Genomic DNA, 15,002 nt, shown 5'->3' on the forward strand with positions numbered 1-15,002 from the left:
GGCGCTGTAGAGCTGCAGCGAGGCGCGCGGGAAGGCTCGTCTCGCGAGAGCTCAGCTCCCTTCTTGACCGTGGCAGCTGCAGCGGTTCTGGGACTGACATGGACGCTCACGAGGACTACGTTTGGCCGAGGGCAACCTCGGAGCTCATTCTCCTCCCGGTCACGGGTCTGGAGTGCGTGGGGGAGCGGCTTTTGGCGGGTGAGTTTTGGTTTGAGGCGCGCGCTAGCGGAGAAGAAACTGAACGCTCGCCTGGGGAGCGGCCTTAAGAACAAAGGGATGCCGCGAGGAGGAGGACGGGCGGCGGGCGGGAGCCCGGAGATGGCGGGGCTGAAGCGCGGCCCGAGGAGCCCAGGAAACAAAGAACTGAGGTGGCTCCCGAGGCCTTTCATAAACTGCAGGTGACGCGGAGAGGGCGGGTGGGACGGCAAAAAGGAGCAGGGAAACGCGGTCGGCGGGGGCGGGGGAAGGGAATGAGAGACGCCTGTGGCCGCTTGGATGAGTTGGGCGGGGCCTTGGCCTCTCCTGAGGGGGCTCGGCGAGTAGGTCGGCGATGGGTCCCCCCCGTGGGCGGGTCCAGAGCCCGGGGCGTGGCCTTTCGGGGGTGGGCAAGGCCCAGAAGGGGGTGTGGCCTCTCCGGTGTGAGGGTGCGGCGGGTGAGGCTCTTACTTAGAAGGTGGGGATGAAGAGCCTCTGGCCAGGATGGGGTCGCGGGAAGCCAAGGACGAGACCTTTCTGAGTAGGCCAGTGCTCGGGGAGGCGGAGGCTGAGGTCTCTCCTGAGATGGTTGGGTTCCAGGAAGTCCGATGTCGATGCCCCTCCGAGGAAGGTCGGCTCGGGTAGCAGAGGCCAGGGATCTGAGGCGGCAGAGACCTGGGGAGCGGTGAGGCTCGACTGGAAGCCACTAGTGACCGATGATGGTGCTGCGGAGTTTGATAAGGGTCCCAAGGCAGAGCACTGGCTGTCAAGCCTTGAGTGAGCTGCTACCAATCCTAACGGGGATGGATGTATGGGGGTGGGGGATGGGGCGAGGGATGGCCCAATTTTGGTGTGGTGTGGGGGCTCTGGGAGCCCAAGGTTCCTACACTGAGCTAAACTCCTAAGGCTCCTGGAGGAGAGGATAGCTAAGCAGAAAGCTGAAGAACCGCAAAAGTAAACTAGAAGAGAAGGTTCCTGGCAGAGGGTGAGCAAGCCAAAGGCCTTAGCCAAAGGCCTTAAGACTGAGTTTGTCACTTTGTGTGAAAGAGGGAATTCTTATGAGGCTTCAGTAGGAGGGGAGGGTGGTCTAGGAGAAGAGCCTGGACAAATGAGCAGAGGCCAGACCATTTAAGGCCTAGATTTGACTTTATCCTTAAGGGCATAAGGTCCCAGTGGCGAAGCCCCATTGAAAGGTATTAAGCGTGGGAATGGCTTGGGAAGTTCAGATCAGAAAGCTTTTAAAGTGAATTCACCTATTCCTGTGACTTCCAAAGTGACTTTTATATTGACAGTTCTCAGATCCCACCCATGTGTACTGATGATCTAAATGTGTATCTACAATCTGAATTCCCAGCCCTTGTTGTCAAGTGCACAGGTGCCTACAAATTGAAATACTCCTGCTCAGCAGAGGGAACACCAGCCACTCAGGTGCCCAAGCCCAAGAATCTACCTTGTTCCCTAGGCCAGTCTGGTTGATTTTCACTTCATACATGTGGCATCTGTCTATTTTTTCTACCTTTATTGCCATCAAATTTGAGGCCATGCACCTATGCCTCCCTGACCCTCTCAGTAGTGTTCTCTCTAGCCCATCCTTGAGCCCTTTGTTTCCTGTTCTAGCCACACTACCCAAAGCTCTTGCTCACCTCAGGGCCATCAGAATTGCTGTTTCCTCTGCTAGGAAAGGTTCACCCCCTCTCACTCCTGCCTGTTCTTCCTTTGGCTTACTGCTGCTGATCCCTGATTCCTCAGCCTAAATGTTTTGTCCTCCAGTTGGCCTCCCCAGACACTCACCCAGTCTGGTTAGATCAGACCAGGGTTTCTTAGTCTCAGCACTATTGATATATTGGAACAGATCGTTCTTTGTGTGAGGGGCTGTCTAAATTGTAGGATGTATAGCAGCATCATTTAGCCTCCACTCCTAGATGCAAGTAGCACACACAGCTCCCGGTTGTGACAACCAAAAATGTCTTCAGACATTACCAAATGTTTCTGGGGGGAAAATTTCCCCTCTGTTGAGAACCACTGGAGTAGACTTTCCCATTTTATATCCTTTTTTTTTTTCCCCCTCATTTTATATTTTTAAATCAACCTATATAGTTCTTTCTTGGAACTTACCAAAATTATAACTATGTAGTTTACTTGTGTGATAGTGTTTGTTTGTTTGTTTGTTTGTTTTAACTTTTTGGGTTTATTTTATTTTATTTTTATTTATGGCTGTGTTGGGTCTTCGTTTCTGTGCAAGGGCTTTCTCTAGTTGCGGCAAGTGGGGGCTACTCTTCATCGCGGTGCACGGGCCTCTCACCATCGCGGCCTCTCTTGCTGCGGAGCACAGGCTCCAGACGCGCAGGCTCAGTAATTGTGGCTCACGGGCCCAGTTGCTCCGCGGCATGTGGGATCCTCCCAGACCAGGGCTCGAACCCGTGTCCCCCGCATTGGCAGGCAGACTCTCAACCACTGTGCCACCAGGGAAGCCCTGTTTGTTTGTTTTTAATATTTATTTATTTGGCTGTTCCGGGTCTTCATTGCTGCATGTGGGATCTTCAGTTGCGGCATGCAGGATCTTTTAGTTGCGGCATGAGAACTCTTAGTTGCAGCATGCAAACTCTTAGTTGCTGCATGTGGGATCTAGTTCCCTGACCAGGGATGGAACCCGGGACCCCGGATTGGGAGCGTGGAGTCTTAGCCACTGGACCACCAAGGAAGTCCCTATTTATTTTTTAATTTTTATTTTATGTTAGAGTATAGTTGATTAACAATGTTGTGTTAGTTTCAGGTGTACAGCAGAGTGATTCAGTTATACATATACATGTATGTATTCTTTTTCAAATTCTTTTCCCATTTAGGTTATTACAGAGTACTGAGCAGAGTTCCCTGTGCTATACAGTAGGTCCTTGTTGGTTATTTTATTACTTTTTAGAATATTTATTTATATATTTTTTGGTTATCTGTTTTATTTGTTTGGTTTTTTAAAAATATTTATTTGGTTGCGTTGGGTCTTAGTTGCAGCTTCAGGACTCCTTAGTTGTGGCTCGCCAGCTCCTTAGTTGTGGCATGTGAACTCTTAGTTGCGGCATGCATGTGGGATCCAGTTCCCTGACCAGGGATCAAACCCGGGTCCCCTGCATTGGGAGTGTGCAATCTTATCCACTGCGCCACCAGGGAAGTCCCCTGGTTATCTATTTTATTTATTTATTTAAAGTATTTAATTTATTTATTTATTGGCTGTGTTGGGTCTTTGTTGCTGCGCGCAGGCTTTCTCTAGTTGCGGTGAGTGGGGGCTACTCTTTGTTGTGGTGCGAGGGCTTCTCATTGCGGTGGCTTCTCTTGTTGTGTAGCAAGGGCTCTAGGTGTGCGGGCTTCAGTAGTTGTAGCACATGGGCTCAGTAGTTGTGGCTCGCGGGCTCTAGAGCGCAGGCTCAGTAGTTGTCGCGCACAGGATTAGTTGCTCCGTGGCATGTGGGATCTTCCCGGACCAGGGCTCAAACCCGTGTCCCCTGCATTGGCAGGCAGACTCTTAACCACTGCGCCACCAGGGAAGCCCCTGGTTATCTATTTTAAATATGTGTGTGTACATGTCAATCCCAGATTCCCAATCTATCCCTCCCCCCACTCTTTCCCCCACCCTGTAACCGTAGTTTTGTTTTGTTTTGTTTTTTTAAATTTTATTGGAGTATAGTTGATTTACAATGTTGTAAATTCTTTCTTTACATTCTATTCTTTCATTTCTTAAAGAATCTCAGATTCTTTACCGATATAGGTGATTACAGAATATTGAGTAGAGTTCCCTGTGCTATACAGTAGGTCCTTGTTGCTTATCTGTTTTTTATATAGTAATGTGTGTATGTTAATCCCAAACTCCTAATTTATCCCTCCCTGCCACGTTTCCCCTTTGGTAACCATAAGTTTGTTTTTGAAATCTATGAGTCTGTTTCTGTTTTGTAAATACGTTCATTTGTATCTTTTTTTTTTCTGGCTGTGCCTCGCAGCTTGTGGGATCTTAGTTCCCCCACCAGGGATCAAACCCGGGCCCTCGGCAGTGAGAGCGTGGAGTCATAACCACTGGACCAACAGGGAATTCCCTGTTGTAGACTTTTGGATGATGGCCATTCTGACCGGCGTGAGGTGATACCTCATTGTAGTTTTGATTTGCATTTCTCTGATAATTAGTGACGTTAAGCATCTTTTCATGTATTTTTTGGCCATCTGTTGTGTGATATTGTTTAATGTCTTCCTAATCCACAGGAGCAGGGTCTTATTCATTACTCCAGCATATAGTTCATTGTCTGGTTTATAATCGATGTTCTGCATTTTTTTTTTGTTTTTTTTTGTTTTTTGACCGCACTACAGGGCTTTCGGGATCTTAGTTCCCCAACCAGGGATCGAACCCGAGCCCCAGCAGTGAAAGCGGAGTCCCAACCACTGGACCGCCAGGGAATTCCCAAATAAGTGTTTATTGAATGTCAAAAGATTGAGATCACAGGCTGGGAATAGCATGAGGGATTGCTGTTGTCATCTCAGGTTAAGAGGTGATGTCCTGGATCAAAGTCACTGCGGGGGATTGGATTTACAAATTCTTTAGAAAATGAAATCTGCAGAACTTGGAGACAAGATGTGGGAAGTTAAAAGGAATGGGCTTCCCAGTTTGGGGCTGGGGTTGGGTAAAAGATGGTAATGGTCATTGGGGTGAGGACATGGAGCGAACTTGAGGATGAGCTAGTAGAGTAGGACGTGCCTGCAGGGCAGCCAGGGGGCAGCTGAGGGTCACAGCAGCATCTGCTGCCAAAGTGTGGGCTGCCTTCCCCATTGATATTGAACATACTCACATCTTCTGAGATACAGAGAAGAAGCTCCTGGAAATCAGGAGGGGTTCTGCTGTGGACGCAAGGTGGAAAGATTGACTTACTGGGTCTGCCTCTCCCCTGGGGGAGGTGGGAGTGGGAAGAATGCATGTAGAGGTAAATGAGGCCAAGGATTTGGGGACTAAAGCTGAGAAGGTTCCTGTCTGAAGCATGAGAAGTTAGGTGGGGTGAGGAGGAGACTGAGTTTGAGGAATTCATGGTTGAATTGAATGTGATGGGTGACTGATGAGGGGATCAGAAAGTCAGCACTGAAGGTACAGCTGAAGGTGAGACCAAGGATTTTCCAAGGTTCAAGCCTGCAGGACTGAGTGACCTAATATATTCATAAGCTACTTACTGAGAATTTTCCCTGCTCCCTGTCTCGTCTTCATGGCTCATCATAGTTAGGTGAGGGGTTCTGATGCGCCTCTTTGCCTCTGTCCAGGTGAGGGGCCAGATGTCCTGGTGTACACCTTGGATTTTGGTGGACATCTGCGGATGATGAAACGAGTGCAGAACCTGCTTGGCCATTATCTTATCCATGGGTTCCGAGTGCGACCAGAACCCAACGGAGACCTTGACTCGGAGGCCATGGTGGCGGTGTTTGGGAGCAAGGGACTCCGAATTGTGAAAATTGGCTGGGGACAGGGCCGCTTCCGGGAGCTCTGGCGCTCTGGCCTGTGGAACATGTCTGACTGGATCTGGGATGCCCGTTGGCTTGAGGGGAACATGGCCTTGGCCCTGGGCCACAACTCAGTGGTGCTGTATGACCCTGTGGTAGGGTGCATCCTGCAGGACGTGCCCTGCACGGACAGGTGCACCCTCTCCTCAGCCTGTCTGATTGGAGATACCTGGAAGGAGCTGACCATAGTGGCGGGTGCCGTTTCCAACCAGCTCCTGGTCTGGTACCCAGCAGCTGCTTTAATAGACAATAAGCCAGTAGCCCCCGACCGACGGGTTAGTGGGCACGTGGGTGTCATCTTCAGCATGTCGTACCTGGAAAGCAAGGGCTTGTTGGCCACAGCTTCAGAAGACCGAAGTGTTCGCATCTGGAAGGTGGGTGACCTGCGGGTGCCTGGGGGTCGGGTGCAGAATATTGGGCACTGCTTCGGGCACAGTGCCCGTGTATGGCAGGTTAAGCTCCTAGAAAATTACCTTATCAGTGCAGGAGAAGACTGCGTCTGCTTGGTATGGAGCCACGAAGGCGAAATCCTCCAGGCCTTTCGGGGCCACCAGGGCCGTGGGATCCGGGCCATAGCTGCTCATGAGAGACAGGCCTGGGTGATCACTGGGGGCGATGACTCAGGCATCCGGCTATGGCACCTGGTGGGGCGTGGGTACCCAGGTTCGGGGGTCTCCGCCCTCTGCTTCAAGTCCCGTAGCAGGCCAGGTGCCCTCAAGGCTGTGACACTGGCTGGCTCATGGCGAGTACTGGCAGTGACTGATACAGGGGCCCTGTACCTTTATGACCTCGAGGTCAAGTGCTGGGAGCAGCTGCTGGAGGACAAGTGCTTCCAGTCCTACTGCCTCCTGGAGGCAGCCCCTGGTCCTGAGGGCTTCGGACTGTGTGCCATGGCCAATGGGGAAGGTCATGTCAAGGTTGTCCCCATCAACACTCCAACTGCAGCTGTGGACCTGACCCTGTTCCATGGGAAGGTGCACAGCCTGAGCTGGGCCTTGCGTGGCTACGAGGAGCTTCTGTTGCTAGCATCGGGCCCTGGTGGTGTGGTGGCTTGCCTAGAGATCTCTGCTGCGCCCTCTGGCAAGGCCATCTTCGTCAAGGAACGTTGCCGGTACCTCCTACCTCCAAGCAAGCAGAGGTGGCACACATGCAGTGCCTTCCTACCCCCGGGTGACTTCCTGGTGTGCGGGGACCGCCGGGGCTCCGTGTTGCTGTTCCCCTCCCGACCAGATCTGCTCAAGGGTCTTGGGGTCGGAGGCAAAGTTGGGGCTGGTACTGGAGCACTTGGAACGGGTAGTGGCAGTGGTGGGAGTGAGAACGCCTTGGCTGAGTGGGGCCCTGTGTCCACCCTCCCTTCTCTGCATGGGAAACAGGGTGTGACCTCGGTCACCTGCCATGGTGGCTACGTGTACACTACAGGGCGTGATGGTGCCTACTACCAGCTCTTGGTGCGAGGTGGCCAACTCCAGCCAGTCCTAAGGCAAAAATCCTGTCGAGGTATGAACTGGGTGGCTGGGCTCCGAATGGTGGCTGATGGGAGCATGGTCATTCTGGGTTTCCACGCCAACGAGTTTGTGGTGTGGAGCCCCCGGTCGCATGAGAAGCTGCACATTATCAACTGTGGTGGAGGGCATCGCTCCTGGGCCTTCTCTGATACTGAGGCAGCTATGGCCTTTGCCTTCCTCAAGGATGGGGATGTCATGCTGTACCGGGCTCTAGGTGGCTGCACGCGGCCACATGTGATTCTCCGGGAGAGCCTGCATGGCCGTGAGATCACTTGTGTAAAGCGTGTGGGCACCATCACCCTGGGGCCTGAATTTGGGGTGCCCAGCTTCATGCAGCCTGACCACCTGGAGCCCACCAGTGAGGGCCCTGGCCTGATCGACATTGTGATAACGTGCAGCGAGGACACTACCGTCTGTATCCTGGCACTCCCCACAGCCACAGGCTCAGCCCATGCGCTTACAGCTGTCTGTAACCACATCTCCTCGGTGCGTGCAGTGGCTGTGTGGGGCACTGGCACCCCAGGTGGCCCTCAGGATCCTGGGCCGGGCCTGACTGCCCATGTGGTGTCTGCGGGGGGCAGGGCTGAGATGCACTGCTTCACAATCATGGTCACCCCAGACCCCAGCACCCCAAGCCGCCTTGCCTGCCACGTCATGCACCTTTCGTCTCACCGGCTGGATGAGTACTGGGACCGGCAGCGCAATCGGCACCGGATGATCAAGGTGGACCCAGAGACCAGGTGAGGTGCACTGTCAGACAGGAGCACGGGGTGGGGGGGCATGCAGGGCAAGCCCTGTGCCGCTGCTCCGAGGCTCTGCCTGATGGCTGTGTACTGTCCTTGCAGGTACATGTCCCTAGCTGTGTGTGAGCTCGACCGGCCTGGCCTTGGCCCCCTTGTGGCTGCAGCCTGTAGCGATGGGGCAGTGAGGTGAGCATATAGGACCCAGGGGGCCTGGAGACAAAAGAAAAGAATGTAAGGATGTTTAGAATGGGTTCTGAGCTGGGCCATCCTCTGCACCCCCCAGGCTCTTTCTCTTGCAGGACTCTGGGCAGCGGCTACAGCTCCTGGCTGAAACCTTCCACCACAAGCGCTGTGTCCTCAAGGTCCACTCCTTCACACACGAGGCAACCAATCAGCGGCGGTGAGAGGGGCTGCATGGTGGTCCTGCATGGGTTTGGTGGGGGCTCCTATTGCTTTCCATCCCCCTCACTGACCCAGCTGCCTTTTCCTGGCTACCAGGAGGCTGTTCCTGTGCAGTGCAGCCACAGATGGCAGCCTGGCCTTCTGGGATCTCTCCACTGTGCTGGACCATGGCTCCCCTGCCCTGGAGCCTCCAGCGGACCCTGGGCTTCCCTACCGTGAGTAGCTAGAGTGCCACTATGGCTGTCCCCCCACCTCCCAGTGCACCTAGCCAAGTGTTGAGCTGGGTCGTGACAACCATCTTCTTCCTCCAGGGCTGGGCAGCCCCTGCCTGACCCTCCAGGCTCACAGCTGTGGTGTCAACAGCCTGCACACCTTGCCCACACGTGAAGGCCATCTTGTGGCCAGTGGCAGTGAGGATGGCTCCCTCCATGTCTTTGTGCTTACTGTGGAGGTGCCAGAGCTGGAAGAGGCTGTGGGGGGCGCTGAGCTGGTGCCCCAGCTGCAAGTGCTGGAAGAATACTCTCTCCCCTGTGCACATGCTGCCCATGTGACAGGCCTCAAGATCTTAAGCCCAAGCCTCATGGTCTCAGCCTCCATCGACCAACGGCTTACCTTCTGGCGTCTGGGGCATGGTGAGCCCACCTTTATGAACAGTACAGTGTACCACGTAGCAGATGTGGCCGACATGGACTGCTGGCCCGTGAGCCCTGAGTTTGGCCACCGCTGTGCTCTTGGGGGCCAGGGCCTTGAGGTTTACAACTGGTATGACTGAGATGTCCCGCGGTGGCCGGCATGCTGGGCATGGGGCCTGCTCACAGACAGAGTGACTGTCTGTGCCCATGCCCAGTGTGCCTTGAGGGGAGGAAGAGGCAGCCGCGGGTTCCTGACTCAAGAGCAGGAGCTGGAGGTGAGTTGAAAGCCACCTGGGCAGACCAAGAATATGCCCCACTCCCCACAATGGGACAAAACTTTGTCACAGAAGCAATTTATTTTGGTTCTGGGTCTCTAACAAAATCTGTGGGTTTTTTCCCTTTCAGTTGATGACTTTGCGGACATTCCCAGATATTAGGGCCTCTGTGGCCTTAGATGTGACTCAGTGGAGGGAGACCCAGCATGGCCAGCCCGGTGTGGAGCACTTCACGCACAGCCCGCAGAAGCTGCAGACGGGCAAACATTTGACCAAACAAGTGTGGTCGAGGCTCCTGGAGGAGAGAAAGGGGCCTGCTGGTCTCATCCTTTGCTTCCCCTGCACCCCCCACATATGCCCTTCTGCTGTGCACTTACCCCTAGGATGTGTACCCGGTTATAGTATGAGCTGAAATCCATGCTGAGCTGTACCAGGAACTTGCACACCTAGAGACAAGAGACTGAGTCACTGGCCTGTCTCTCTTTGTGCCCCAGAATAAAGAATAGTGTGTGCAGTCCGTCCCAGTCTCCTCTGCCTTACCATCTCTGTGCGTGCAGTGATGTGGAGCCCTGGGGCTGTGTGGGGCAGGGCTGCTGTCTGGCCCAGCAGGTCTGGGAAGGGGAGGACGCTGTTGAAGAGCAGCAACCACTCACCCTGTGGGGGAGAAGGGTGCTGGGAGGGAAAGACCTGTGCTTCCCACACGTGACAGCTACCCAAGAGGGGCACTCACCTCATCATGTAGCAGGGAGAAATCCAGACTGCTCACAGGTGGGAAAGTGGGGTACAGACCTTGTTCCATGCTGCACTTGTAACTCTCAAAGAGTGTGGCAAGACGTGCACAATTATACATGACAAAGGTGCCACTTTTGGTGCCCTTTGTGGAAATGCTGCTGTCGGCCAGGGCCAAGAGAAGCTGAGGAATGAGGGCACAGCTGCAGGGGGAGGACAGCCACTGCACACCCTGTCCCCCCCAGCCCTGGCCCAGCAGGGCGCCCAGGCTCACCTGACTTTGTGGGGCTGTGCTGAGCATCTCAAACTTAATGGTTGCCACAGAGAGAACCCTGAAGATTTCCATCCAGGCTGGGTCTGAAGGAGTACAGATCAGTTATCAGTCTCTATAGGCAGGGAACAAGGGGGGCAGGGGTGCAAATGACCTTCCCCTACCCAAAGCACAGCCAGGGTCTCCCAGGCGCACCTTGTGCCAGGTCCCTACCGTGCTTCAGTGCTGAGGCCTTGCACACCTGGGCATGCCGGAGCCTGCATTTTGAAAAGAGTGAGAGGAGGAGCAGTGGGCAGAGTCCCCCACCGCAACTACCCTGGCTTGGTGGCCTTCCTTCCAGCCTCACTCACTCGTAGTACTCGGGGGCAGTCAGGGTGCCAGGTGCACCAGCTACTTTCACTGGGCCACAGACCAGGTGCTTCTGTCAGGAAGATAGCAGGGGCTCAGCCAGCTGGTGATACCCTCCAGGAACCTAAATTTGGTTCCTGGACTCCCCCAGCTTTTTACCTTAGGACCTCCATCCCATCAGGGTAGCCTCCTCAACCTATTCTTCAATATTCTCTGGGCTATGATGCTTCCAGAGACCTCTCCCAGCACCTGCTGCACGTGCCCATTTACCAAGCCTAACATCTCCCCAAGGTCAAGTATCACCTTCTGGACCCATCAACTAACAAGTGGGTTTCAAGGGCCCTCTGAGGTTGGTGTGGGGAGCCACCATCACTAACCTACCTGTCTGAGAGGAGCGTGGTTATCCAACTTCCACCAAAGCAGGTCCAACTTCTGTTGCTGGAACTCCTCCTCACAGCTCACCACGTGTACAACCATACAGCTACCTGCACCAGCATCTGGGGCCGCGGCCTATAGGGTAGGACAGTCACTGCTGGGGACACAAGACACCTGGTTTGCCAGAGGCCTGCAGGGTGGGGTGTCAGTCACTAACCAGGCCTAGGGAGCTGTCCTCAGCCCAATCCTGCACAGCCTGCTGCAGCTCCGCCAGCACAGCGAGCAGATCCTCCGTCACTGCGAAGAGAACACACAGGGCTGAGGCCGGCGGGGAGTGCGGGGCCCAACTACTTTTTTTTTTTTAAACATGGATTTAATTTATTTATTTATTTATTTTTGGCTGTGTTGGGTCTTCGTTTCTGTGCGAGGGCTTTCTCTAGTTGTGGCAAGGGGGTGCCACTCTTCATCGCGGTGCGCGGGCCTCTCGTTGCGGAGCACAGGCTCCAAACGCGCAGGCTCAGTAGTTGTGGCTCACGGGCCTAGTTGCTCCGCGGCATGTGGGATCTTCCCAGACCAGGGCTCGAACCCGTGTCCCCTGCATTAGCAGGCAGATTCTCAACCACTGCGCCACCGGAGAAGCCCCCCGACTACTTTCTGGCCCTGCTAGGCTCCGGGTCCTACCCAGACAGCTGTCCAGGTTGGGGTCATAGCCAGTTGTGCGTCCCCGTTCGTCCACCAGCTCCTTCAGGCACACTCGGCCCAGGGCGCCAGGGGGCAGGGCTTCCGCGTTACGAGCAGGGGTGAGCTCTGCAAGCGCGCGGCTCCTCAGGGCTTCGGTCGCGGCTCTCTCTGAGGCCGCGGGCCAGTCCACCCGCAGCTGCTGCAGGAAGGTCGGCATGTGCGGGTCCCGCACGGCGGGCACTAGGCGCACACTCACCCTGCGAAGCGAGGCGGCCGCCTCAGCCCGAGCACCGGGCTCAGCTATCCCCCACTTTCCACCCGCAGCGGCTCTCGGGCCCCCATCGCGCGCTTTCTCCTTTGTGTGCCCGCGCCCCAGCTCACCTGTGAGCGTGCAAAGCTCGCGCCAGGTGGTCGGCCACGAGCACGGCACGCAGCTGGCTCAGGCGGAGGGCGCAGGGGCTGCCGCGCAGCGCCGGGCAGTGCAGGACGACGCGCGGGCCCGGGGCGGCGGGGACGGTGGGCGCGGCATAGGCGGCCACGGCGCCGAGGACGCGCTCGAAGACGGCGGACCGCCGCAGCTGGAGCGCCAGCCCCGCGGGGGTTGGCGCGCAGCTCAGTACCGGGGCCACGCCAGGACCCTGCAGGCCGACGATGGCGTGAACCACGCGCTCGGGCACCTGCGGGAAGACAAGCTGGTGAGCGGGTCGCGGCGCTCCCAGCTACCTCGGGCCGCACGTCCCCGCCCTGCTCGCGCCCACCTGGTCGTCCCCGAAGCGCGCCTGCAGCGCGCGCCGCGGTGCCAAGAAGTCTCGGACACGCAGGTGGCGGGCGCGTGTCTCCTTGAACCACACTGGGCCGCCCGGCCCCAGGGCCGCGTTGAGGGCTCCCAGCGTCTCCTCTACCCCAAGGCGCATGGCGACCGGAAGGAGTAGGCAGAACCGGAAGCAAGGAACCGGAAGCAAAATTTCGAGGTCGAACTTCCAGGAGGGCCAATTGGTTGGGGCAGGGATCTGGCTGCGGCCCGTGAGTGGACAGGTGCACTCGACCTACGACTCCAGTGCTACCTCCGCGTGGCCCACCAGCTTGGCTCGGCTCCGGGTCCGAAATCTCTGGGTACGCTACGGGCCTAGGATTCTCTCGCCGTCGCCCGCAGTAGCAACCAGGGAAAAAACCTAAGTCTTACATTTATGTATTTGTGATAACGTTTCATTTCCTCCATTTACACATGATCAAAACGGCAAAAGTCCCAAGTGGATTCTCACTGAAATAGGGCGGCTAACATTAAAGCCACTTTCATGACCTACTGAAAAAAGTCACATTTTTAAGAGAATTTATGTTCTCCAGTTTTGGGTTATTTGCAAGCATTCCCTCCTTTGACATATAGGTTGTCTTTATTCCTAATAAATGCCCACTGATAGAACTGCCGGTTTTCTCCTCTTGAATCTTGAGTAATTAGAACCATCATGATGGTTTCCAGAAGCTCTTAATGCTTCTCCTTGAACCTGGTGTACTTTAACAAGGATCCTCCCACTTCCTGGTTTAGGCAACCAGCCATTGTGGGTCAAATAAACAATGTGACCATGAGAAGACCCAGCTTAAGAACAGTTCACTGAGCACCCCACTCCTCTACCAGTGAGAATGCTCTTTTCTCTGTCCCACCAGGGCTCCTGAATGTCTTCACTTTACTGTAACTTAGATAACCCTTTCCTCTTTTCTTTAATGGGGATTGAACCTAACGCAGTAGAGCGCTGTGCAGCAGATCACTGGCAAACCCCTGATCTCCGCCCTGGAGCAGTGAGAATAACCAGAGCTCAGAAAGGAGAGAAGCCTCGGCGCAGGAAAAGCTTGGCAAGGCCCCTTTCTGGGCTAGGGCTGCAAGGCCCTGCTGGGAAGCGCCGAAAGAGCACTGGGCGGACACGACATTCCCGATGGCTTCTTGGGTGCCCACTCAACGGGAGTGATCGTGTCATTCCAAAGCGCTTTCCATGCGTCACGCGCACGACCCGGGGACAGCTGCTAACAGGGTTGGGGGCCCGGAGGCGGAGCTGGGGACTTCAGCTACTCTGGGTGCATGAAGACGGTTGGGGGCGGTTTTACCCCAGGAAGTGAAAGGCTATCTTTAGCGAGCTGCGGGCTGGGGCTGCCCTGTGGGACTCACCGCCATTTGCAGCCCTATCCGGAGGCCCTGGGTCCTCCCTCCCCTGGCAATGGTACCTCGGGCTCCAGAGATGGCCACCGCCTCGGCTCTCCGACGTCTACGCCTGTCACTTCTAGCCTGAGGGCGCACCTGAGAGAGGGACGGAAACCAGAGCGACCCAATAAAGTATGTCTGGGGATCAGGGGCTAGCCCATTCCATCTGGGTCAGGACGCTGCTCAGGCAGGAGAGCAGGGAACGAAATCCAAGTGCAGCTGGAATGCTCTGGAGACAACAGCTGCTTTTGGGATTCCGTTGCCCGCTGTCCAGCCGGGGGGGGAGCGGTTTGAGGGGGTTATCCCTCGCCCTAGGGCCAGATCAAAACCCCCCACTCCCAGTCGCCGGACTCAGGAGGTGAAACCAAGTCTAGTGGGAACGAGCCGCTCACCTAGGCCCCCAAACAATATGGGTGGTGGGGGCCTTCCCCGGGACCGGGTCCCGATCCGGATTAGATCCGCAGAGTAGGATTAGTCCTGTTGGTCTCATGCAGTCAGGGCCACTGCAGTGACGGTGGCGGGGCGGGCTTCGGGATCAACCAAGAGGGAAGCGCGCCCGTGGGATCGGAGGGGAGGTAAACCCTCCTCGGGGACACCCCGGCACCCGGGACCCTTTGTCCGGTGACGCGGCCAGTGCCCGGAGCGCTAGGGGCCCAATGGGCCCGCACGGCAGCGACGGGACTCCTGGAAATCCATTGCGACCGTCCTCGGTTGTGTCAAGCCTCCCGCCAGCCCGGCCCCGAGGGTGGCAGACGCGGCAACGTGCCCCTGAGGCCAACACACGGTGGGCGCGCGGAGATGCCAGAACCTGCGCGGGCGCCAGCGATTCTCACGCCAGTAGGCCTTCTGATTCGGCTCAAGACGGGGCGCAAGGAATTCTCGGGACGCAAGCGAAGTGAGCGAGGACAGGGCGATGCTCCAGCCGCTGTCTAGTTCAACGTCTGGTCCGATTTAGGCCCGGTCGACCGCCGAGCACCTAAAAGTACCCTACCAAGGCGTCCCCTTCCGCTTGCTCTGGCCGCAGATTTGGAGCCATTTTAAGGCGAAACCAACCAGCCACGCCCCCTCGCGCTCTGGAAAGGCCAATCCATGCTCAACCACGCCCCGTGCGACTCGCGGCCGCGGCGCCAACGGT

General features: G+C 56.0%; 2 protein-coding genes across 5 annotated transcripts; one reads left to right on the forward strand and one right to left on the reverse strand.

Moving 5' to 3' along the window:
* The first annotated feature begins 4 nt into the window (after positions 1-4).
* On the forward strand, positions 5-9,792 carry WDR6 (WD repeat domain 6). The gene is made up of 7 exons (XM_061196750.1): positions 5-198; positions 5,479-7,960; positions 8,066-8,149; positions 8,247-8,363; positions 8,462-8,580; positions 8,677-9,272; positions 9,403-9,792. The coding sequence occupies exons 1-6, from the start codon at positions 99-101 to the stop codon at positions 9,135-9,137; spliced, it is 3,363 nt and encodes a 1,120-aa protein (XP_061052733.1). The 5' UTR covers positions 5-98; the 3' UTR covers positions 9,138-9,272; positions 9,403-9,792.
* On the reverse strand, positions 9,335-14,884 carry DALRD3 (DALR anticodon binding domain containing 3). Of its 4 annotated transcripts, none has more exons than XM_061196753.1 (13): positions 14,260-14,883; positions 13,891-13,963; positions 12,058-12,353; positions 11,677-11,933; positions 11,213-11,292; positions 11,002-11,130; positions 10,623-10,693; positions 10,486-10,529; positions 10,276-10,358; positions 10,003-10,185; positions 9,813-9,926; positions 9,650-9,718; positions 9,335-9,567 (listed from the first exon to the last, which is right to left on the reverse strand). In XM_061196753.1, the coding sequence occupies exons 1-13, from the start codon at positions 14,355-14,357 to the stop codon at positions 9,448-9,450; spliced, it is 1,617 nt and encodes a 538-aa protein (XP_061052736.1). In that variant the 5' UTR covers positions 14,358-14,883; the 3' UTR covers positions 9,335-9,447. The 4 variants fall into 4 exon arrangements, with proteins under 4 accessions (XP_061052736.1, XP_061052734.1, XP_061052735.1 ...); XM_061196751.1 differs by having other exon boundaries at positions 10,468-10,529; positions 14,260-14,882; XM_061196754.1 differs by having other exon boundaries at positions 9,478-9,567; positions 9,813-9,883; positions 10,468-10,529; positions 14,260-14,884.
* Between the last annotated feature and the right edge of the window lie 118 nt (positions 14,885-15,002).

Source organism: Eubalaena glacialis, chromosome 7 (assembly GCF_028564815.1).
Source record: "Eubalaena glacialis isolate mEubGla1 chromosome 7, mEubGla1.1.hap2.+ XY, whole genome shotgun sequence".
Lineage (NCBI taxonomy): Eukaryota > Metazoa > Chordata > Mammalia > Artiodactyla > Balaenidae > Eubalaena > Eubalaena glacialis.